Raw genomic sequence first — 24,734 nt, 5'->3', positions numbered from 1 at the left:
CATGTTCTCGGTCTTAAGTGGGACCACGTAAAAGATACATTAGTCGTTAGTAGAGGGGTTGATCGTCCACTAGACAAAGCAATCACTCAGCGTACCGTGTTGAGTTTTGTTTCCTCTTTTTTTGATCCAATTGGGTTAGTGGCTCCGTATACCGTGAAGGCTCGCCTTCTATTAAAAGATATCTGGCGAATCAGTGGTCAAAAATGGGACGATGATCTGCCGGAGGAAATCAAAAAGCAATCCCTTGAGTGGCACTCAGGTCTTCATTTGTTAGGTTCTCTGACAATACCTCGCAGCTATTTCACTGAACCTTTCGACCGAATAGAACTTCACATGTTCGGTGATAGTTCGCAGGATGTTTTCTGTGCCGTCGCTTTCCTTCGTGCGCGACTTGTTAGCTCCCATCAGACCGAATTAGCCTTTGTGTTTGGCAAAGCCCGCGTCGCGCCTATGAAAGCGCTTTCTATTCCAAAGTTAGAGCTTCAAGCGGCTCTTCTTGCAACCCGCTTAAAAGAAGAAATTTTGAAAGGTCTCACTTTCAAAGTTACGGATATTTTCATGTGTACAGATAGTACCACTGTTCTCCAGTGGCTTCACTCTTGTAGTAAGCTACCCGTTTTCGTTGGTAATTGCACTGGTGAGATTCTGGAGTCTACCAGCACTGATCAGTGGCATCACATACTTAGCGGTGATAACCCAGCTGATACCGGTACAAGAGGGATTTCTTCGGAAGCCCTCAAGGAAAGCAGCTGGGTTAATGGACCTAGTATATTGAGAACAACTGATTGGCCATTCAAGCCCGATACAAGGGTTTTCGATAAAATAAGACTCAAAGGACCATCATGTGATATCGACATTTGTCTGGAAAATTCGTCAAATTTCGTCGTCGATGTTTTGACAGAAAAAAATCTTCCCTTCGGAAAATGGGAGAGATTCAATTCAATTGTAAAATACAAACGCACAGTAGCATTTTTATTAAGATGGCTGCCATCCCATAAACATTTCCGGTCGAGTATATTAGAAAATACAGACCCGTGTGAAATGGATATTGCTGAACAGAAGCTCATTTACCTGTCCCAGAGTGAAACATTCCATAATGAGCTAAAACTAATAAGATCCGGTAAAGTTATCACGAGGAATAGTCGGATCGCCAAGTATTCGCCGTTCATTGGACCAGCTGGCATCCTTCGCTCGACTGGGCGCATCAGCCGCTTGGTGAACTCCGATTTCGATAGCAAGCATCCGATTATACTTGATGCACGTCACGCGGTTGTTCGATTATTAGTTCAACACTTGCATGTTAGGAATTTCCATCAAGGGTTGGATTACATGCGTGCGGTGGTTAATTTGAAGTACGTTGTGTTAAATTTGCGATGGTTGCTGCGAAACATTGAAAATACTTGCGTTGTGTGCCGAAAACGCAAAGCGCAAACCGTAACTCATATGATGGCTGATCTGCCCATTGAAAGGCTGGGTTACAAGCAACCTCCTTTCTCTAACACAGGTATCGACTACTTTGGGCCGTTCCTAGTTCCAATCCGGAGAAGTACGGAAAAGAGGTGGGGTTTTTTGTTCACCTGTCTCACCACTAGAGCGGTGCACATTGAAGTGGTCCCCTCGCTCGACACAAGCTCTTGTGTGATGGGCGTGGAAAGGTTTATTGCACGTCGCGGTACTCCGACTACCGTCATGTCCGACAACGGCACGAACTTTGTTGGCGCTCAGAAAGAGCTCTTAGCTTGCGTTGAGAGTTGGAACAAGCTCGCACGCGCTGTTTTTGTTCAGAAAGGGATCAAGTGGAAATTCAATCCACCCAGCGCACCGCACCATGGTGGCTCCTGGGAGCGATTAGTTCGGAGTGTCAAGCGCGTTTTGTATGACATCTTAGGCAACAGAAGAGTAACTGAGGAGATTCTAAGAACCACGCTGTGCCTTGTTGAGCAATCACTCAACGCTAGACCGATAACAGCCATTAGTTCCGATCCGCTAGATTTAGAGGCGTTGACCCCGAATCATTTTATCCTTGGTCAACACGCAGCGAGTTTTCCGTCGCTAAGTTTCGAAGAAAACTTCGACCACAAGAAGCGGTTCGCCAGAGCGCAATCATACGCTAACGCAATATGGACACGGTGGATGCGGGAATACGTTCCTTCCCTCAATAGGAGGGCAAAGTGGCACAACCAGTCAGACGTTAAGTTGAAAGCCGGCGACTTGGTTTGCGTCATAGAGCCTGACACTCCACGTGGACATTATCCACTCGCACGTATCCTAAGACTGCACTATGGCAAGGACGGATGCGCGAGATCCGCCGACATAAAGACCGTTACGAGCGAACTGACCCGCCCGACCGTAAAGCTCGCTCCCGTTCTTCCTTCTTTAGGGGTGGAGGATGTTGCAGCGAAAATGTAAATGTGCGAGAGTATAAATGCATATAAAGTTGAACCAAAATGTAAATGCATATAGGGACAATAGCCAAGCGTATACAGGGTGCGTCCCGGCGGGTTCGGCGCCGGTTCGAATCCCGACTAGGTCATTTCCTTTCTATAACTCGAATATGCACCGAACTTGATGGGATGCTCCGTAACCAGGTTCGATCCCCCCAAAACCTATTTTAACCGTCTTTTCGCTCTAATTTGGTTCAGCCTTGATTAAGGCTGACCTTTAAAAAGAGCAATTTGTCTCAAGGACAAATACTGGCCATTTTTGCAGCTTGCTTTGAGTTATGCAATTTATTGTGGCCGATGTTACCGATGATAAAGCTTGTTAAAAAATATAAATTATCGTTATATTTTCAAACTTCCGGAGTTATTTTGCCGAGAAAATACTCATTAATTAAAGTGTTTAAAAACCGTTTTTTATATAATTGTGGAGATTGACGCGCACATTTTGCTCAGAATGATGAGAAACTTTTGAGCTGCTATCTATGTTGTCCGGCTCTGTTACTGCCTCAAAACTTGTTTTATATGTGATAGCTTCCTGTAAAACTTTATCGTTGCTTTGAGTCAACTTATGAAGCCACATATCCTGTGCCGGTATCAATTCGTCGGGATTGGCACTTTTTGCAGCCATATCAATCAACTCATTGTTTATCTCGACCGCTTGTTCTATATAGTTCCTACATTTTTCAATATAGGTTTCAATTTTTGAGCAACAACTCTGACTCTCTATGTATTCTAAAATTATTTCATGGCATTTATAAAGTTCGTTTTCGAGTTTGCTACGTTTCTCAAACAACTTCTTAATTTTGTTCTGAAACTTAACTTCCATGCTTAATAATTTCAGAAATAAACGACTCTCAGAAAAAACTGTATTTTCACTCAAGTAAATCCACAAATACTTTTACCTGGCGTTAAAGTCAAAGCTTAAACCGGGCTTTGTGAAACAAGTCTCTTTCACGCGCTTTTGAGACGGCGCGGATAGTGTACGGAGCGCGTGATCTAGAGAACTAGCTCCTAGAATGAATACCATACACTCAAGAGACCTATGCGACGGCTACGTTACGCTAAAGTACAAATGGGGTGGGGAAGTTAAGTAGGTAGGTTTCGCAGATGCATGATAGAAGTGCATTGAAATTTTTTTGTTGAAATATTTGTTTCTAAGACATCTAACTAGCAGGCAGACTTTTGCAACAAAATAATCTAAAAAGAGGTTTTCTGCCACAAAATAACCAACAAAAAACACTATATAAGAGCGCCTATAAGATTTTCTCGAGAAGGGCTAACTTTGAAAAACGTTGCAAAGTCAGAACCTCGTTTGCAAAATTTCTTAAGCAATGAAACTTTAAAATAATTTTAAAATCTTCAGACCTGAATTGTTTGGCCACAAGATAAGCTTTTCTAAGCAAGATTATCACAAATCTTGAAAAGGCTCAAAAAACGTGTTTTTTAAGCAGGCTCTGCGGTTAATTTTTTTAGATAATTCAGAGCGCAAAGAAGCTTGCAAAAATAAACAAGTTTTTCCTTGAGAAACTCTTCACCCAAGGAAACCTTACAAAATTCAAATTATTTTGTAACATGAATTTATTCCCCAAAACAAAATTATTTCAGAGCGAGACTATCAAGCAATGAAAATTCAAACAAACTCAACTTGGAAATTGAAAATTCAAATGAAAATTCAAATCGGCTTGAAGTAGTTGAAACTTAGTTTAGTTAGTAATGTACAGGCGATAAAAATGTGAAATTTTTTTTTTTATTCTGAAGCATGATTTGATGTAATAAAAAAGCTGCCAAGAAAAGTTTCAAGCGCAAACACTTCAAATCAAGTTTAGTTTCCTTATCTCAATCGAACAGCAATTATAAAGGTCTCAAGTTAGCTTTTGGTTAATTTACGACAAAAAAGAACTTCGTCGTTTTGTTTTAGCTCGTCCCAGAAACAAAAAATGTCACCAAATGCTTCAGGCAAAAATGGGCAGATATTTTTTAGCCATGAAGTTCTATCGAATTGCTTTTGTCTGTAACGGTGACTTGAAAATTCCAGAACAGTTTTGTAGAAAATTCGAGATTCAGAAAGTTTAGTGTTCAAGAATATTCTTGCCATGCTGAGTGGAGCAGTTTCCTGAAAATTGCGCTCAAAAAAACCCTTTGAAAATTGGGTCTCATGCTAAAATGATGTATTTCAGTTAAGATTTTAGGTTAACATAAACTTACTGATTTAATTTTCACTTGAAATACGTAATCTTTTCATGAGAAATTTGTAATGTATACCTGTGTAAACTTCCATGTAAATGAAATTATTTCTGCATGAAAAACATTTGCATTTCTTCATTAAAAATTACCCATTTTGTTGGCGTTAATTTAGACACAGTACCACAATTAGATTCTTAACTTTTTGGCTTGAACAGCATCAATTTTCTCCTTAGTTAAGTCATAATTTAACTTCTGCACAATATTTCACCAGACTGGTCGGTCGGTTTTTATTACACTTTGCTCTGTATAGTTTCACTAAAAAAATTGTTTCTGCATAGCAGAAAAATCAGATGCAACAAAACATTGAAACCTTGAAATCTATTTTTTCTTTTTGTTACTTAGACATAGACGTTTTCCATTTCGACATTTTGATATCTTTTTGACAAATATCTTTGTAAATATGTTAAAATAGACCACAAATGTTGTGGGCCCCCATTTTTTGTGAAAGTGTTTGAGAATCAAAAGTATTCAAGGCTTTTCGAAATCTATTAAACATGAAACGGACATGCTCACTTTTTTTTTTACAATTTCCAGTTTTTTGAAAAAAAAATCGAACAAAATTTTCATCCCATATTAAAACATAGGCGCTACGCGCAATACACCGAAGGCATAGAAACTGAAGCAAAAACCAAACAACTTGAACAACTAATAATTGAAGAATAACAGTTCTAGAACAAAAAATCGTACTAATACATGTATACACCAAAATTTTGCTATATCGAGAAAGAGCCTGAAATAACAGTTCTAGAACTAAAAATCGTACTAACACATGTATAGGTTAAATTTTTGATATATCAACGAAGATCATAAAATAACACTTCTAGAACTGAAAATCGTACTAACACATGTATACACCAAAATTTTACTATATTGACAAAGAGCCTGAAATAACAGTTCGTGAGCTAAAAATCGTACGAACACATGTATACACCAAAATTTTGCTATATTGGCAAAGATCATGAAATAACAGTTCGAGAGCTAAAAATCGTACTAACACATCTATACGTCAAATTTTTGCTATATTGACAAAGATCATGGAATAACAGTTCTAGAGCTAAAAATCGTACTAACACATGTATACACCAAAATTTTGCTATATTGACAAAGATCATGGAATAACAGTTCGAGAACTAAAAATGGTACTAACACATGTATACAATAAAATTTTGATATATTGACAAAGATCATGAAATAACAGTTCGAGAACTAAAAATCGTAATAACACATGTATACACTAAAATTTTGATATATTGACATAGATCATAAAATAACAGTTCGAGAACTAAAAATGGTACTAACACATGTATACGCTAAAATATTGCTATATTGACTTAAATAAATAAAAGCAAAAGTGAAATGTACAAATAATTAAATAGACATGAAAAAATATATATGAACAAATAACCAAACAAACAGACCCATAATATGAATAAATGAAAATAAATAAATGAAATAAATACACATACATAAATAATAAAAGCAAAACTAAATGAAAGAAAGAATAATTAAATAAATATAGAAATAAATATCAACAAATAAACAAAACACACCTGATCAATAAATAAGCAATAAAAAAATAAATCAATACATAAATAAATAAATAAATACATAAATAAATACATAAATAAATAAATAAATAAATAAATAAATAAAAGCAAAAGTGAAATGTACAAATAATTAAATAGACATGAAAAAATATATATGAACAAATAACCAAACAAACAGACCCATAATATAAATAAATGAAAATAAATAAATTAAATAAATACACACGCAGAAATAATAAAAGCAAAACTAAATGAAAGAAAGAATAATTAAATAAATAAACAAAACACGTGATAAAAATAAACAAAAATAAATATGTACATACATAAATTATAAATAAATATAAGCAAACTAAACATAATTAAATAAATAGAAGAACAGATAATTAAATAAATAAAGATGAACAAATAAAGAAACAAACAAACGCAATCACGTGACATAGCGCGATATAGTCCAGCCCACATGATAATTGATAACTGTGGACGTTATTTGTCGACACTTGACAACAGACAACATTTAAAAAAAAACCCCGTTACACGATACCATAACACCTTGACTAAAGTCTTCGGTGTAAAAAGGATTACCAATCCAAACAAAACTATACAGTTTTCCCAGATTATTTTTGCTTAAACCAACCAATAAAAAAATCAAAACTTAACACAGTTTATTTGTATGGTGCAAAAGTTCGGCTCAAATTTAAACATAAATAAAGATTTACTGAAAAATCAATTTATTTATTTCTCTAGTTTATAAACAGACACACATAAACAATATATACCATTTTGGCTCAAAACTCAACCCGTACTCGCCTGAATCAGTTTTTTGATTAAATATTGCAGGAAAGTATTTATTTGCAGGATTAAATAATTAGCAGGGATCTGATTTTTATCTCAAAAAGAACTCAGATATAGGTCAAAGTAAATGGCAAAAAAAACAGTGAATATGTCATGAAGCATTTCGTCTGAGTCGGTTAAGTTGGCCAAAAGGACAGAATCTAGATAATTTCAGTAATATGAAGTTCAGTTTTTTACCAATAAAATTTTGAGTTAGTCCGTAATCATTTCTGAGTTTTACAACTAATTCATTTTTTGCCAAGTACAGCTGATTCAGTAGTAGATTTAGAGGGAAGGACGCCACCGTCCTCTTCTTCATGAATTTGACTATGGCTACCCAGAAGAAGCATCGACCCTTCGGTTTTTAGGGAGATCCTATTTATTGCTGACCCACCTGAAATTTTAAAATAAACACGCAATCGGCGCTAAAAAATTACTTATTTTAGGAGAGGAGTGCGCGTCAAAAAAATACAGTTTATTGGTCAAAACCTTCCAGAAAGTGCCTAAGAAGCTTTTTTTTACTTGACTTATTTAACCTACATCACAGAAGTTTTGGTCAGTATATTTTTAGTAAGAGAGCTCGTAAAATCAATTTTGTCGACCTCAAACAGAGCAAAATTTTGAAAAGCCGCACCCAATTTTCTAAAAAAAAATTGGATCCGTTTCTGCCGGAAGAAGACCACTCTTTAGAAAATGTGTCAATTCGCACATATGTCAGCCGTTATAAGTTAAGACTTATGTTTCATATTAAAACATATCGCCGATCTATGCTAATTAACATCTGCCAAATAAAATATGCTAGTGGACTGAAACTTTTTAGTTACTCATATTTTTTCATGTTATCTACTCAAGTTTTCAAAAAACAATGGCAACTCTGGTCTAGTTAGTGATTTGAAACTTAAACTATCATAAATAAATTCAACTTGTTCAGTTAAGGAATGAAAACTCTAGATCATGTGGATTTTTTAAAGTGTGTTTGCATTTAAATTGCTAAAGTTCTGAGTTCCAATTGAACCAGAAAATTATATATCTTTTTTTTATATTTGAAACTAATTTTTAAACTAAGCTACGATAAAAGAATTTAATTTTGTCAGTCAGCTAAAAATAAAAACTCCAGCATATTGGAACCAGATCTAAGCTAGATTTTCTTATTGGATATTATTCTGATATTTTATCTCTATAAAATATTGAATACTAACCAATCATACTCCATCAAACTAACAACCCACTTATTTGTAAGTGCTGAAACTACTTGTAGTTTCAGAACCAGAGAGTATTGAATTTAACTTAGAACATAGTTGCCTTCTCCGAAGAGACCGACTCGTATAAGCCAGTATACACTAGATCTATTGAATGACTAGGAGATATAAGAGTAAGATTAAGATTGGTATTACACTAAGAAGTTGCACGAATCTATCCGGCCGAAAATAAGATAGCGTGACGAGCGGACGGTGTATCTTATCTGAAAGTACTCTATGAGTATTATCAAATAGAACGTAGCTCATCTGGTGCGATCAAAAGTCTCGAACAAGACCTTAACCAACTTAGATTAGAAACATTTTAACCAGAACATAAGATTAGAATTAGAGAAATACAACAACTTAAAAATTTTACAAGACAAAAACTTAGTAGAAATGTCTCTACGACTCAATAGATCAGAGCCGATTTTCCGAAAAATACGAGAACTAGCCGGCATGGGAATAAGACCTCGAACAAAAGACGACATACGATTAAGAAGAAATCTACCAATCGATTTCAAGATTGTACGACAAAAACCAGATCAAACTTTTAAATTTAGAATACTTCCAGCAGTAAATTTACGTTTTCATTTACTGACATAAAATTTTGAAGAAAAATCTTCAACAACGTTTCATGGCGCTAAACCTAATATTTATACAATAACGACCAATAAAAAAAACAATTCTAGTCGTTCTCCTCCAAAAATCTTTAGTAAATTAAAAACATCTCGGAAAAAATATTTATTCAATACAAAAATACAAAATTAGTTAGTATAATGGATAAATCGTTCGTATAAAAAATCATTCTTTCATCCCAGCTTCATCGCCTAAAACATAACAGCAAACCTCAAAAACTAATAAACATCAAAACTAAATCTTAAACCTTTTTTAACTTAACCTTTTATCGAAAAATCATCAAGGCTTATCCTTGTTTTCACTTAAATTAATTTCATTTAAAATAACAGATCATCAAGGCTTCCACTGGATCTTTAAATTAAGTTAAACTAAATCTAAATTTCTGATCATCAAGGCTTATCCTTGGATCAAATGGAACAATTTTGTTCTCCTCTCCCAAAATAATTAGTGTCTAACGACCTCAAACGTCAATTCACTGCGCAACCCTTATTAAAGACTCAGAATTAAAAGAATTTTTTCAAAGAACTAAACATTCTAAATAGGATAAACAGTGAAGAACTTCGGTTACTCATCCTTCATTTGATCCCCTTCCTCTTAAACGACCCAGGCTAACAACACTTAAATTTAGTAGGTCATAAAATAGTATCTAACGAACTACTTGCGTTCTAATTATACCTGAACCTTGTGGATCGATTCACTATTCTCCAACCCTTGATCACAAATCACAACCCCTAAGTAAGATTAGGTAAGTCTATCTTAACTTAGAATTATTCATGAGAAAGTAAAAATCACTCTAACGAATCGATATATGCTTTTCTCTCTAACCCGACAATTTACACCCCAAGTTTAGCTAACCACAAAAAATTGTAGGAACTAACAGTTTAAGACATTAGAAAACACTAACCACAATATTGCATCCATCATCCTAAACCTTATGTCAAGAGGCAATTTAGGAAATAAACAAACACTTATATTACACAACTGTATAATTAACGACGAAAGATACGACCTCATAATCACACCATACAGACAAACAATAGGATACATAAGAACAAAAAGACAAAAACTAAGGAAGAAACTTATAAGCAAACAAAAACAAATTATTCGAAAACGATTTTCAAAATGAAAAAACGCAGTCTCAGAATTAGAAACAAGCGCAATACAAGAACTCAACATTTTAAAAAACTCAATAAAAAAATCATCAAATTCACAATCAATTATACTTTTCTGACTCAGATACCAGGTCACCAGCATCAATCAAAGGAAAAACGTAGAATAAAAAAGTCATACACAATTAAACCAATAAGTCTATACAATTGGAATCAACCAAACTGAAAACTACACGCGAACAGTAAAAAAACACAAAAATGATTCGAAATAAAGAAAACCCAGAAAGTTCAGTACTTCCATTTTTAATATCCTTATTCCTTGAAGCTCGAGGACAGATGGAATTTTGTCAAAACTTAATTGCAAATTTATTCGAGAAAGGAGAAAGTCCGCGCACAAAAAAATTTCCCGATGTAAAAATAAAAAGACAACTTCTTGACCCCTATCTCAAAGGTATATGTAGTCTCACATCACAATATGGAATCTACACAATCGAAATCAGTTCACCAAACAAATTTTATGACAAATATCTCATTCAAACTGATGACGTAGATTTTGATTTCTCAAAAGTTTTTACAGAGTACATAAAAAATATACAATGTCAAAACTCACAAAGAGCAAAATCAATATTCACAAACAATTTATTTTCACTTATCTATAGCCATTTATCTAAATTAGAGTTGAAAGAACCTCAAGGCGATTCACTAACTCAAACATCCCGACATACAAACGTACGACAAGTAATAAATATATTTTCTAAATTTTTAAATACAATACGTGAAAATCTAACTAGTAATGTAATAACACAACATGTTAAACACGATTTACAAAAAATCTCACCATGGTTCATAATCGATTAGCTTCTCCATAATATTGATCTTATAGCACCAGCAAAAAAAAATTTTAGACCACAAAATAGAGATGACGAAACCATATTAGCAGAACAAACAGATTATATTTGGGACCCTGAATGGTCTCATGAATCGTTTATTAATAAACCAACAGATATATCAAGCCAAGCAATTAGCACAATCTCTATTCACAAAGATTATCTTAGAGTATACCCACTTACAGTTGACGCAACACCTTTAAACTATAATTCTTCTTCCCTGAAAGAGCAGGAAAAAATAGTTTAATCTCTAGTTTCTTAAATCAATACAACCGAAACAAAATTATCGAAGCACTGATATGAATTTTATCTAAAATCCATTAGAACAAAAAAGTTGAAAGGAACTCAACAAACACACATCTCAAAAATTAGAGAACGAAAAAATACCTCAAACAGAAATAAAAAATAGAAAATTAGAAGAACAAATTCTACCACAAGATCAAAAAAAAATCTGAGCATAGACAATCATCGCGACTTTGAAATCAGCTACAAAAAGATTACAAAACATTCATTCCAGAATCAAAAAAATTAAAGAAATTTGAATTTCACAAATCACTTTGATATTAATTAATATTTTCACCTCTCGAAAATTCTTTCAAACACCCGTATATTTTATCAAAATTCATGCTGAAAAGCACTTGAACAAAACTAGTTCAAATTCAGCCAAAAAACCTTTCCGAATCATCATCTTTTTTTGACAACACTTCCGATAGGTAAACTAAAAAGACAATTGGATATGTAACTTTTTATAATCCATATTCAGGACTATCATACACATGTATTATTTGAAAGTACTATTTTTTCAGACCCTTCTCTTTTTTTAATTTGTCAGAACCAAATCACAACAATCCTTCCCCCAAACAGGACCCCAGGTTTTACTAGTCACACACTATGACTGTGAAGAAAATGAACAAAAACATTTCATAAATATGCAATAAATGAAGTCACGGAATGTGAATCCGAACCACAAGCTATAGAAACAACAAACATAATAGCTACACTTTATTCAAAAGCACGAGCTACAATACTAACAGAAAATAAGTTCACAGCGACATTTTTCGAAAAGAAAGTACATTGTTCTCAAATCTCAAACGGAAACAAAAAGAGACTAGATCAAGAAATTTTCTATCAAGTTAGTATGAAATACTTTTACATCTCAGCCCTGACGGTTGTAAAAACGAACTTCGCTGATTGAAAATTACATCAAACAAAGGCACAAATAGAAAATTGGCAAACTTTTAGGTTTTTCTAGACTCTGCACATCAAGCTGACTTGAAAAATACGAAGGTCATATAAAACTAGACGATAAATTTCCATTCCAAGGCCCACATGGAAGATTTACTTACGATCTCCACGATAAAAGTTGGATACCATACATCAGAATAAACATTCCCTCAAGTTGTAAAGCAGACACTTAAAATAAAGGATACCAAGAAATAATGTTTTTTGATTAGAAAACACAATTTGAAAAAGTACAATTAACACGAGATTTGAAAGATGACACCATAATTTATCAAGGAATCAGACTTCCTTGCAATAATGATCAAGGACACTGCGATCATACTACACGAACACAAGCAACTATTTTTTGGTTTCCTAAAAACACATGTACCACATTTCAAGCAGCAAAAACACACGCTAGAATGATAAAATTTCATGAAAATTTTTTTATTGAATCAATCCCTTATGAAGACGTAAGCCCTGAAAAAATTAGACACAGTAATTATAAATTTAGAACCACATTCCGAATATAGAAAACAAACTGACACGTTTCCAGATTTACCCAGAAACAGAAATTGCATGTTAATACAACAAACCACTTCATAAAACATGATATTCAGACATTCTTGTCGAATACGAACAAGGTTTCGACATGAATACAGGAAAATTAATCACAAATCCACAAGCAACATATCATACAACCAACGGCGAAAAATCATAATCCCAGTAAACCTTCTAAAAACACAGGAAACACCGGTGGAAAATTAAAACCACAAGACAAAGACAGTTCACGTTTACAAGAACTATCACTTATGAACAACACTTATTTTGACGCAATTCATTATGACTTACACCTAGACATGAAACTAGACTATACAATACGTAGACTTTTCAAGAAAAAGCTTTTTCAGAACTTGAAACACTACATCAATTATGCGAACTTGAAAGAATCACTTGCACTAGCAGTACTAAAAATCCCTTATGCAGGATATTTATCATCAGGAAACAGATCAATTTTCATTGACTACGAAGGAAACATACTATGGTTTCACACTTGTACCAAAAAATTATCACCCTTATATGTTTTTGAATATAAAAGTTGTTACAAAAGAGTCCCAATATTCTATAAAACTATACAGCACTACCATGTGGATCAGAAAACAGCCACAGTGTAATACAATTGATTCCTGACGAAGATAAAAACTACCTTCTCACACCATACCCTACACTCATGCTACCATTAAAAAAGTTTTCACCAGAAAGCATTAGAACTATTGCCCGAAATCCAAATATCGATTTACAATCGATCGGCATATACTCTAAATGCGACATTCAACATCACATCCGTACACAACAATTTCAAGATTTAATCACAAAAATGGACACAATACAACGGTAATCCATAGATCAAAACTTACGCAAACTTGCTGAAACAGCAGGCTTTTCCGACATCTACGCACAAGACTACAGCGGATATTTTAAAAAGATATGAAAAATTACATTTTTTAAAGGGCAAAAACTACAGACCACAAGATACATCACCAGTTAATATTTTTAGTTTTGTCAATTTGAAAAACAAATTTTTTGCCTTTCCAGGATGGCCCTACTATATCTTAGAAAAATTGACTATATTATACGCAATGTTTAACTTTCTTGGATTTCTTTTCTCTGTACTAAAAGAAATCTACATTACATGCGCAATACCTACGCAAGTAAACAAACAAGCAAGCCTAGCACGCATACTTTTCGCGGGATTTTTCGGAATTTTCTCTGCACCAAAAAACAAAATATTTTTAGAACATCAAAAAAAAGAATACAACACCGAATACAAATAACGATTCACAAAACAATACGACAACAACGCCTACGGCACCACAATTACAAAGCCTGAACCATAACCATCCTTTATCATTAGTACTACGAAATTTCAGAAACATAGCCCTGACAGGCCTCATGTCTTCAAGACCTAATTACCCACAAAGCACAATTCAACACCTAATAACCCAACAATCTAATATAGAAGACACATACGAGCAAATTGTAGAACAACTACACACCACCAAGTTTCGTTCTCAGAACAACCATCTTTTTAGCCTACGGTAAGCCGCCAAGTTGGATCACTCAATCGCTCAATTTCCTACCCAACCAACCTTCAAAGCAACCTCCCCGTCATACCATTTTTTGCTTTCCCCGCACCTGAATCACCTCATGATAGCACTTCATCCGGCATGGATTCAGATACTAATTTAAACACCACTGTATATAAAACTATTTCCCATTTTAATAACTCAAATCTCGAGACCCCTGACAAATTTGACAATTCCGAACCCAGCCCATCTTCTTTTTCCCAACCCCCTTTTAAACCCCTTCACTCCCAAATAAGAACTGAAACTCTTTCAACTCCCTCTTCTATTTCAAATGTAACATACACATTTTCCTCCTTGACCAGTGAACCTTCCGACAACAACAGCTCTGTAAATACACAAATATCTCATAAACTTGACAATTTTTTTACATTTCAGCAACAATTACAGCACCCTCAAACACTAACCATTCACCAACTCTCACAATCCAAAATATCATCAATCCATAACTCCAACTCTTTCTTTAAATTACACTCCTTCACCACACCCAATTTCTTTGTCAAGTCCATCCTCATCTAGTACAAATCGAGCCTATCGAACCTTCAAAGAAAAATTCCCCAATACTCCATTTCCCTCTCACCCAGGAACAGCCCGAACATTTGTCAATCACCCACTCCACACAAACACTAAAGAATTCCTTCAAGTATGTTTACCCTTTTTCCCCGATATACCTAATTTCATTCAGACCCTAATGACGAACACCCTAAATATGTTGATGAGCATGTATTATACCCAACACTTTCATGGACATCATTCTATCACTGTACTAATCCACTATCACCACCACTATATAACACCCCATATGATAACGATTATTGCAGCACTCAACTCTACATTTTAACAACATCATTCACTCCGAGACAAATCACACAAATCGAATATAACCAATCATTTCTCAGATTCACCGCACCTAAAGCTAATGAATATTCCATCGATCACTACGACCATCACATCATTTGACCAAACGAAGACAACTTTCTGAACGACAATAAATTTGCTAACCCACAACTAACTGAAAATTTCTTCATTAAAACACCATACGTTTTCACCCTCAATACTTCAGATAAAAAAACGACCAACTTTAGAAGCACTTTGTGATATTCAAGCTTATGATTCATATTTTAAGAAATTTAAAATCTTCTCACTAATCATTTCCTACTTCTCTAAAATCATTTACTCTCACCCAAAGAACATGATCTGCACTGTTCATACGACATCATATTACGAACCAAACAGACACACGCTTATACTTAATATAAATTTATTCAAAATCATTGCACTCATAATATACCAGCACGACAATTTCACCACAGATATATTACATTAACTCCAAATATACCTCACCACTCTTTCTTAACTTCACTTATTGTATTAAAGATACTAACTTCCAAGGCATTCTCCGCAATTATTACCCCATTACCCAGATGTATATATTCTGTCCCTGTATATAAAGCTTCAACGTAGACGAATCACGCCCCCTAATCGACCCACACGAATTCCTACAGCCCGTTGAAATCCCGATCCTAGAATTCATCAATAGCACCAGATATAATCACAAAATTTAGTACCTCATCCAAAATACTCCATTCGAATTCTCACCTGGCTCTGAAGAGCACAAAATCATTAAAGCACTAGAACTGCTTTGGCCACTTCTCCAAAGTAAATACATCATTCGCATATTAGCAAAATTGCTAACATCATCAGAAATCATCCACAATTTTTTCACCATGGATTCTTCCCAGACGAATGAGGTAATATGAAATAAATAAATTATATTAACAAGTTAGAACATAAACTAACCTTTTTTTGAAAATGTTTTCTCTCTTTTTTTAGTCTTCATCAATCATCTACAAAAAAGAAAAACAAAATGAAAAACAGAAAATTTTTTTCTAGAATCATAAATTTCTTTCAACCAGTTGCAATAAATGAAGCATTAAAATTTACCCCCAAAAACAGCATTAAAATGACAAACAATTTCTTTTCCCATATGCAGTAAATATTCTTAAAATGAAAATAAATTGATAATTTCAACATCCAAGAAGCCGTAAAATTAAAAATAGAAAATTAGAAGAACAAATTCTACCACAAGATCAAAAAGAAAAATCTGAGCATAGACAATCATCGCGACTTTGAAATCAGCCACAAAAAGATTACAAAACATTCATTCCAGAATCAAAAATATTAAAGAAATTTGAATTTCACAAATCATTTTAAAATTAATTATTATTTTCACCTCTCGAAAATTTTTTCAAACACCCGTATATTTTATCAAAATTCATGCTGAAAAGCACTTGAACAAAACTAGTTCAAATTCGGCCAAAAAACTTTTCCGAATCATCACCTTTTTTTGACAACACTTCTTTAGTCGACAAATAATCATCTTCAAGCGTATCTCTAACTGTAACTAAAAGACTTCCAGGTCAAAAATAAGCAACCTGATAAAAATTGACAACTGAAATAAATAAAATCCCAATATTACAACCCTCCCCTATCAAGTTGAAAATAGTTCAACAATTTTGTCCTAACTTAGACCTCAAAACTCCCCTAGGAAAAACTATTAAATTAGCTTAGAGTACAAAAAGAGATGATCATTCATCCTAGGAAGACCTTCAAGAGCCCACAAAACTTCCCCTCAAAAAAAATTGCCAAAACCCAACCCACTTGTCAAAAAAAACAATAAATCATCCGACCACCCTCAAATTTAGCCTAAAAAAAACAATTTTTCAAATGCTTCTACCACACACAATCAGCCATATTCAAGATATATTTTCAAACTTTTTTAATCATTTCAATTTTTTAAAACTCTGTATAATCCAAATAGCCGATACTCTAGAAATATTCATCCTCCTTCTAATGATTGTTTGCATTTTTTTATCATTTTTAATTCTCTATCCCAAACCTACATTAATTTTGCAAAAATCCTTGACCACCACCTCCGGTACAATATTTCAATAACTATCTAAATCCAGAAACACTTTCACTTCCCTCAACCCCCGCATTATGTCAAATCTCACCAACACCATTTCCTTCAAATTTTCCTAAAAATCTCGACGCTGGATATCGAGAAAAATCAATCAATAACTACTCCTACGATTAGATCAAATTTCATTGACTACGAAGGAAACATTCTATGGTTTTACACTTGTACCAAAAAACTATCACCCTTATATGTTTTTGAATATAAAAGTTGTTACAAAAGAGTCCCAATATTCTATAAAACTATACAGCAGTCCCATGTGGATCAGAAAACAGCCACAATGTAATACAATTGATTCCTGACGAAGATAAATACTACCTTCTCACACCATACCCTACACTCATGCTACCATTAAAAAAGTTTTCACCAGAAAGCATTAGAGCTATTGCCCGAAATCCAAATATCGATTTACAATCGATCGGCATATACTCTAAATGCGACATTCAACATCACATCCGTACACAACAATTTCAAGATTTAATCACAAAAATGGACACAATACAACGGTAATCCATAGATCAAAACTTACGTAAACTTGCTGAAACAGCAGGCTTTTCCGACATCTACGCACAAGACTACAGCGGATATTTTAAAGATATGAAAGATTACATTTTTTAAAGGGCGAAAACTACAGACCACAAGATACATCACCAGTTAATATTTTTAGTTTTGTCAATTTGAAAAACAAATTTCTTGCCTTTCTAGGATGGCCCTACTATATCTTAGAAAAATTGACTATATTTTACGCAATGTTTAACTTTCTTGGATTTCTTTTCTCTGTACTAAAAGGAATCTACATTACATGCGCAATACCTACGCAAGTAAACAAACAAGCAAGCCTAGCACGCATACTTTTCGCGGGATTTTTCGGAATTTTCTCTACATCAAAAAACAAAATAATTTTAGAACATCAAAAAAAAGAATACAACACCGAATACAAATAACGATTCACAAAACAATACAAAAACAACGCCTACGGCACCACAATTACAAAGCCTGAACCATAACCATCCTTTATCATTAGTACTACGAAATTTCAGAAACATAGCCCTGACAGGCCTCATGTCTTCAAGACCTAATTACCCACAAAGCCCAATTCAACACCTAATAACCCAACAATCTAATATAGAAGACACATACGAGCAAATTGTAGAACAACTACACACCACCAAGTTTCGTTCTCAGAACAACCATCTTTTTAGCCTACGGTAAGCCGCCAAGTTGGATCACTCAATCGCTCAATTTCCTACCCAAACAACCTTCAAAGCAACCTCCCCGTCATACCATTTTTTGCTTTCCCCGCACCTGAATCACCTCATGATAGCACTTCATCCGGCATGGATTCAGATACTAATTTAAACACCACTGTATATAAAACTATTTCCCATTTTAATAACTCAAATCTCGAGACCCCTGACAAATTTGACAATTCCGAACCCAGCCCATCTTCTTTTTCCCAACCCCCTTTTAAACCCCTTCACTCCCAAATCAGAACTGAAACTCTTTCAACTCCCTCTTCTATTTCAAATGTAACATACACATTTTCCTCCTTGACCAGTGAACCTTCCGACAACAACAGCTCTGTAAATACACAAATATCTCATAAACTTGACAATTTTTTTACATTTCAGCAACAATTACAGCACCCTCAAACACTAACCATTCACCAACTCTCACAATCCAAAATATCATCAATCCATAACTCCAACTCTCTCTTTAAATTACACTCCTTCACCACACCCAATTTCTTCGTCAAATCCATCCTCATCCAGTACAAACCGAGCCTATCGAACCTTCAAAGAAAAATTCCCCAATACTCCATTTCCCTCTCACCCAGGAACAGCCCGAACATTTGTCAATCACCCACTCCACACTAACACTAAAGAATTCCTTCAAGTATGTTTAGCCTTTTTCCCCAATATACCTAATTTTATTCAGACCCTAATGACGAACACCCTAAATATGTTGATGAGCATGTATTATACCCAACACTTTCATGGACATCATTCTATCACTGTACTAATCCACTATCACCACCACTATATAACACCCCATATGATAACGATTATTGCAGCACTCAACTCTACATTTTAACAACATCATTCACTCCGAGACAAATCTTAAAAATCGGATATAACCAATCATTTCCCAGATTCACCGCACCTAAAGCTAATGAATATTCCATCGATCACTACGACCATCACATCATTAGACCAAACGAAGACAACTTTCTGAACGACAATAAATTTGCTAACCCACAACTAACAGAAAATTTCTTCATTAAAACACCATACGTTTTCACCCTCAAAACTTCAGATTAAAAAACGACCAACTTTAGAAGCACTTTGTGATATTCAAGCTTATGATTCATATTTTAAGAAATTTAATATCTTCTCACTAATCATTTCCTACTTCTCTAAAATCATTTCCTCTCACCCAAAGAACGTGATCTGCACTGTTCATACGACATCATGTTACAAACCAAACAGACACACGCTTATACTTAATATAAATTTATTCAAAGTCATTGCACTCATAATATACCAGCACGACAATTTCACCACAGATATATTACATTAACTCCAAATATACCTCACCATTCTTTCTTAACTTCACTTATTGTATTAAAGATACTAACTTCCAAGGCATTTTCCGCAATTATTACCCCATTACCCAGATGTATATATTCTGTCCCTGTATATGAACCTTCAACGTAGACGAATCACGCCCCCTAATCGACCCACACGAATTCCTACAGCCCGTTGAAATTCGGATCCTAGAATTCATCCATAACACCAGATATAATCACAAAATTTAGTACCTCATTCAAAATACTCCATTCGAATTCTCACCTGGCTCTGGAGAGCACAAAATCATTAAAGCACTAGAACTGCTTTGGCTACTTCTCCAAAGTAAATACATCAGTCGCATGTTAGCAAAATTGCTAACATCATCAGAAATCATCCACGATTTTTTCACTATGGATTCTTCCCAGACGAATAAGTTAATATGAAATAAATAAATTATGCTAACAAATTAGAACATAAACTAACCTTTTTTTTGAAAATGTTTTCTCTCTTTTTTTAGTCTTCATCAATCATCTACAAAAAAGAAAAACAAAATGAAAAACAGAAACTTTTTTTCAAGAATCATAAATTTATTTTAACCAGTTGCAATAAATGAAGCAGTAAAATTTACCCCCAAAAACAGCAATAAAATGATAAACAAATTCTTTTCCCATATGCAGTAAATATTCTTACAATGAAAATAAATTGATAATTTCAACATCCAAGAAGCCGTAAAATTAATATTTTCAAAGTAGTAAATTAATAAAAGTTGCCTATGAAAATAAAGCAGTACTAACCTTTTTCAAAGACGCTCCTTTATAATTTTAACCATTTACTCGCCCACAATCCGATCCACAATCGTACAGCTCGCCCAAGTAGAATTGTTTAAAATCATGAATTGAATTTTAAGTTTCACTCTTATCAACTCTAACTAGTTTTAACACATTTCATTTTCCTTTAACCCGGTTGGAAAGGAATTATACAATAATCAAAACTAACTAACGCAGCTTACTAAACACCACAAGCCACAACCTAACAGCATGACTAAGAAAAGAAAATCCACGGTACCCAAACCGGATTAAAACCAGCTTAGAACTGGATAAATTATTCTTTTGAAGACTACTTTCAAGTCTGAACAAAAACGAATAAAACACAAAAAAGTCGAAAAACAAACCCAAACCAAACGATTTGTTTTTCGAAAAAAGGACACAAATAAAAAAAGAAAAACCAAAAATAAAAAAAGCACAAAAGTTTGAACAGAAAAATGACCCTCCAAAAAAGAGAGTATGAATTTTAACTCCACTCCTGGCCTAACTCACCAGAGAGAACGTCCTGAGCATGGTCTATAGCCGGCCTAACAAACCGTGCTACATCCACGCTTTGTGACCCACACTCTATTTTTGACGAGAGTTATTTAAGGGTGAGTAGCTCTTAAAAATAACCGAACTAAACCAAAACGCTTCTGCGATAAAAATTAATACAAGATCATAACTAAAAACAAAATTAACAAAAATTTGTATTTGTAAATAATACAATGCAGTATATAGATTACTTACAAAACAAAGACGAGCAGCAAGGAACTTGACAACCCAGTCACAATCCAACTTCGGAATGGCAAAACACACCCGATATGCTGCCTACAGTCACTACACTCAAAGGATTCAAAGTACGACTCGGCATCGTAGCAAAGGAAACCCATTGAAACAGAACAATGGTCATCTCGATGTTCAAGTATACGTAAAGATCCACGTCACCAGGCACTTCACCCGGAATCAAACTTCATGCCATATCCGAACGAGATTGGAGCATTGCTGTTCTCTTATCAATCAAATCAACCCTTATCACGACCGATCAGAAATCATGATTCGATCTCCCGAAACGATCGTGATAAACAGCCATCGCTTAAGAAAAAGTTCATATCGTTGATTCCAGCTTCCTGGAGCAACGGATAACAATCCTTCTTCCTAATTGGAAAAAAGAATATGCTCACAACTTCTAAAAAAAATACCATCATCCATCCTTCACCACAAAAGAACACTGAAGAACTGAAACTCTGTAAACCCCGGAAGACAAACCATGGATTCTTCCCAGACGAATAAGGTTAAATGAAAAAAATAAATTATACTAACAAATTAGAACACAAACTAACCATTCTTTAAAAATGTTTTCTCTCTTTTTTTAGTCTTCATCAATCATCTACAAAAAAAAAAAAAAATAAAAAACAGAATTTTTTTTTCTAGAATCATAAATTTATTTTAACCAGTTGCAATAAATGAAGCAGTATAATTTACCCCCAAAAACAGAACTTAGTTGCCTTCTCCAAGAGACCGACTCGTAGTAAACCAGTATACACTAGATCTATTGAGACTAGGAGATATAAGAGTAAGATTAAGATTGGTATTAGACTAAGAAGTTGCACGAATCTATCCGGCCGAAAATAAGATAGCGTGACGAGCAGACGGTGTACCTTATCTGAAATTACTCTATGAGTATTACCAAAAAGAATTTAACTCAATATGAATATTTTGTACCTATCAAACGAATTCCCCCTTTTTGCAATAAGTGAAGAGATCGCCAAAGTGAAACTTCCGATGAACACAAAGGCTCAATTCAATTTTTCATTTTTTACTGTTTAAACTATTCCCAGTGGCCTTAGGCATTTGTTTGAGTCCGTATACTTTTTTATCAAAATTAGTTTACCTTCGTAGATAGTTTTGCTCTCGGTTTGATCTCATAACTGCGATAAAGAACTGCACTTAGATCATCCCTTTTAAGTTCAGCTTCACAATCATTAGCTCCAAAAGAACTGTTTGAACAAAAACAGTGCTTGTTATCAACTGCCAGATTGAAATACGAGTAACTTCTTCCAAGGCAGAATAAAGGACAGTCTATAGGGTCAGAATAGATAACTGGTGCTAAGTTTTCGTTCCAATAGTTGTTTCTCGCTATACATCCTCGGAACTCAATTGATTCAGCCACCAGCTGCAGAGCCAAAGAGTCGACAAACGCAAAGTATGAATCTTTATGAAACTTCGGGACTGAGTTTGAGAACCAATTAGAATCATTGACTTCCAAGCGAGGGTATGTGGATTCAATTTGCATTTTTTGGTTCAAAATCCGATTTTTGAAACCTCGATCTATCAATTTTATTTGATTCAAAATGCTGTAAATTAAGAAAGTCGCGAAAAATAAAACAAAAACCAAATATCGGTTTCCGCAATAATTGCAATATGTTAACTTCACGCTTCGGTACATTTTGACAGATTGTTTAAATTCTCTAATGATTTTTTTTTAAATTGTGTTTTTAAAATTCAAAGCTAATGTTCTAAGTGGAGACCGAATTGAACTTTTTTAAATACTTTTTTTTAAAACGGGAAGCTATTGACAACATATGTTGAAGAAGTATTAAAAATAAACATATTGGCCGCTAATTGAAACTGCAATAAAAGTAGCATCTTGGCCTTTGCAATCAATCACTTTTCGATTTTTTTTCTTTTTTTTTTCTGTAAAAATTAGAAATAGTTAGCCTTGTATCAATCATGCTTAATTTTAGGTTGCCTTTAAAAAATTGGTTTTTCGTACATAATTCTTGAGTTTATCTTGTTTTTCTGACCATGTCACTCGCAGTTTCTGGAAGGAACTATGGCTTAGGTTCAGTTTGTTTCCAGCCAAGTTTGACTACCAAGTTTTTTTTGGGCCAAATGTGGTATCAGAAAACAGTTCCCTTGGCTGTGATTTGATTATCAATCATTGTTTTTTGAAAAAAAATTTAAAAAACTTGACAGAAGGCGGGTGGCAAGCCTCCATAGTAAAATCTCAACGTTATTTACTACTACAAGTTTAGCGATTTTTGTTTCTCTTTCGTACAGTTTTTCGTCTAATTTAGTCACCTTCTGCAAATAAAAACTATTAAAACAATGAAAAAAATGAAGTTAAAAAATACTTTTTTTTTTTCATTTTTTCAATTTAATTTCTTAAACAAGTAGAACCGGAGCATTTTGTACTACTTATTCAGCAACAACCTATTGCTGTTAAGTTGAGAATTACAATGATTTCGAAAAAAATGCAGTCGAATATTGCGCATGATTTAAACTCATTATAATCATATTTGATGTGGTTTATGCGACTCGTAGAGGATCTATCAAAGTCTATTTATACTTTTCAATTTTTATTACTTTCTCAGCTCCCAGATTTAAATATTTGGTTTGCGCGATGCTCTTTTTTGCCATCCGAGGGCAGAAACTTTCATGTTTCCTTCCATGCTACTTTTTGGTCTTATAAAAGAATTAGGCAAAACTTTGTTATTTGACTAAATGATAATCATTTTCTGATAATTTCGAGACAAGAATTATCTTTCGGATCTTGTTAAAATTCCCCCCATCCTATTGCAATGGGGTGGGGGGGGGGGGGGGGGGGGGGGGGGGTGGTTCTTTACAAGGAACTAAATTCGTATTTGCTATTTGCTTAACTGTTCAATTCTTTCTTTATAGGGGGAGGAAGATTTGTTACAAGGTACCATAGGGGGATAGTTAACAAGATCCTATCTTTCTAATCAGGGTTGGGTGACACGGGGAACAATTCTAACAAGCCTTAAAAAGCATAGGCAAGTAGCAAGTGCTTCTTGCTTCTCTTTAAGTCGATTTGCTTAAGCAGCTCGCATGTATGATATAGTTCGAGTGCAGGCGTAATTTTAGTTTTGTGTAACGTGTATTTCCGTTGTAGGTTTACTATTTTAGTACTCAATTTATGGCTGAATTAAACATTTTATTGAATAAATTTTTCTAGATAAGCATTTGCCTAATCAAACAATTCCGTTTTGTACAATACAAACGTCCGAATTATTATGAAAAATTTATTTCGTCTCTAAGAAATTCAATTGCTTTTTTTTTAGT

General features: G+C 34.2%; 1 protein-coding gene across 1 annotated transcript in view; it reads right to left on the bottom strand.

The window, feature by feature from the left end:
* Positions 1–23,183, bottom strand: part of LOC134856731 (sialate:O-sulfotransferase 1-like) — a 29,911-nt gene extending 6,728 nt beyond the window's left edge. The window contains exon 1 of the mRNA XM_063873003.1: positions 22,543–23,183. Within this exon, the coding sequence (XP_063729073.1) occupies positions 22,543–23,097 (555 nt within the window). The 5' untranslated portion in view covers positions 23,098–23,183. The remainder of the gene's footprint in view (positions 1–22,542) is intronic.
* Between the last annotated feature and the right edge of the window lie 1,551 nt (positions 23,184–24,734).

Source organism: Symsagittifera roscoffensis, chromosome 1, assembly GCF_963678635.1.
Source record: "Symsagittifera roscoffensis chromosome 1, txSymRosc1.1, whole genome shotgun sequence".
Classification (NCBI taxonomy): Eukaryota; Metazoa; Xenacoelomorpha; order Acoela; family Convolutidae; genus Symsagittifera; species Symsagittifera roscoffensis.
This window is presented reverse-complemented; position numbering and strand designations above follow the sequence as displayed.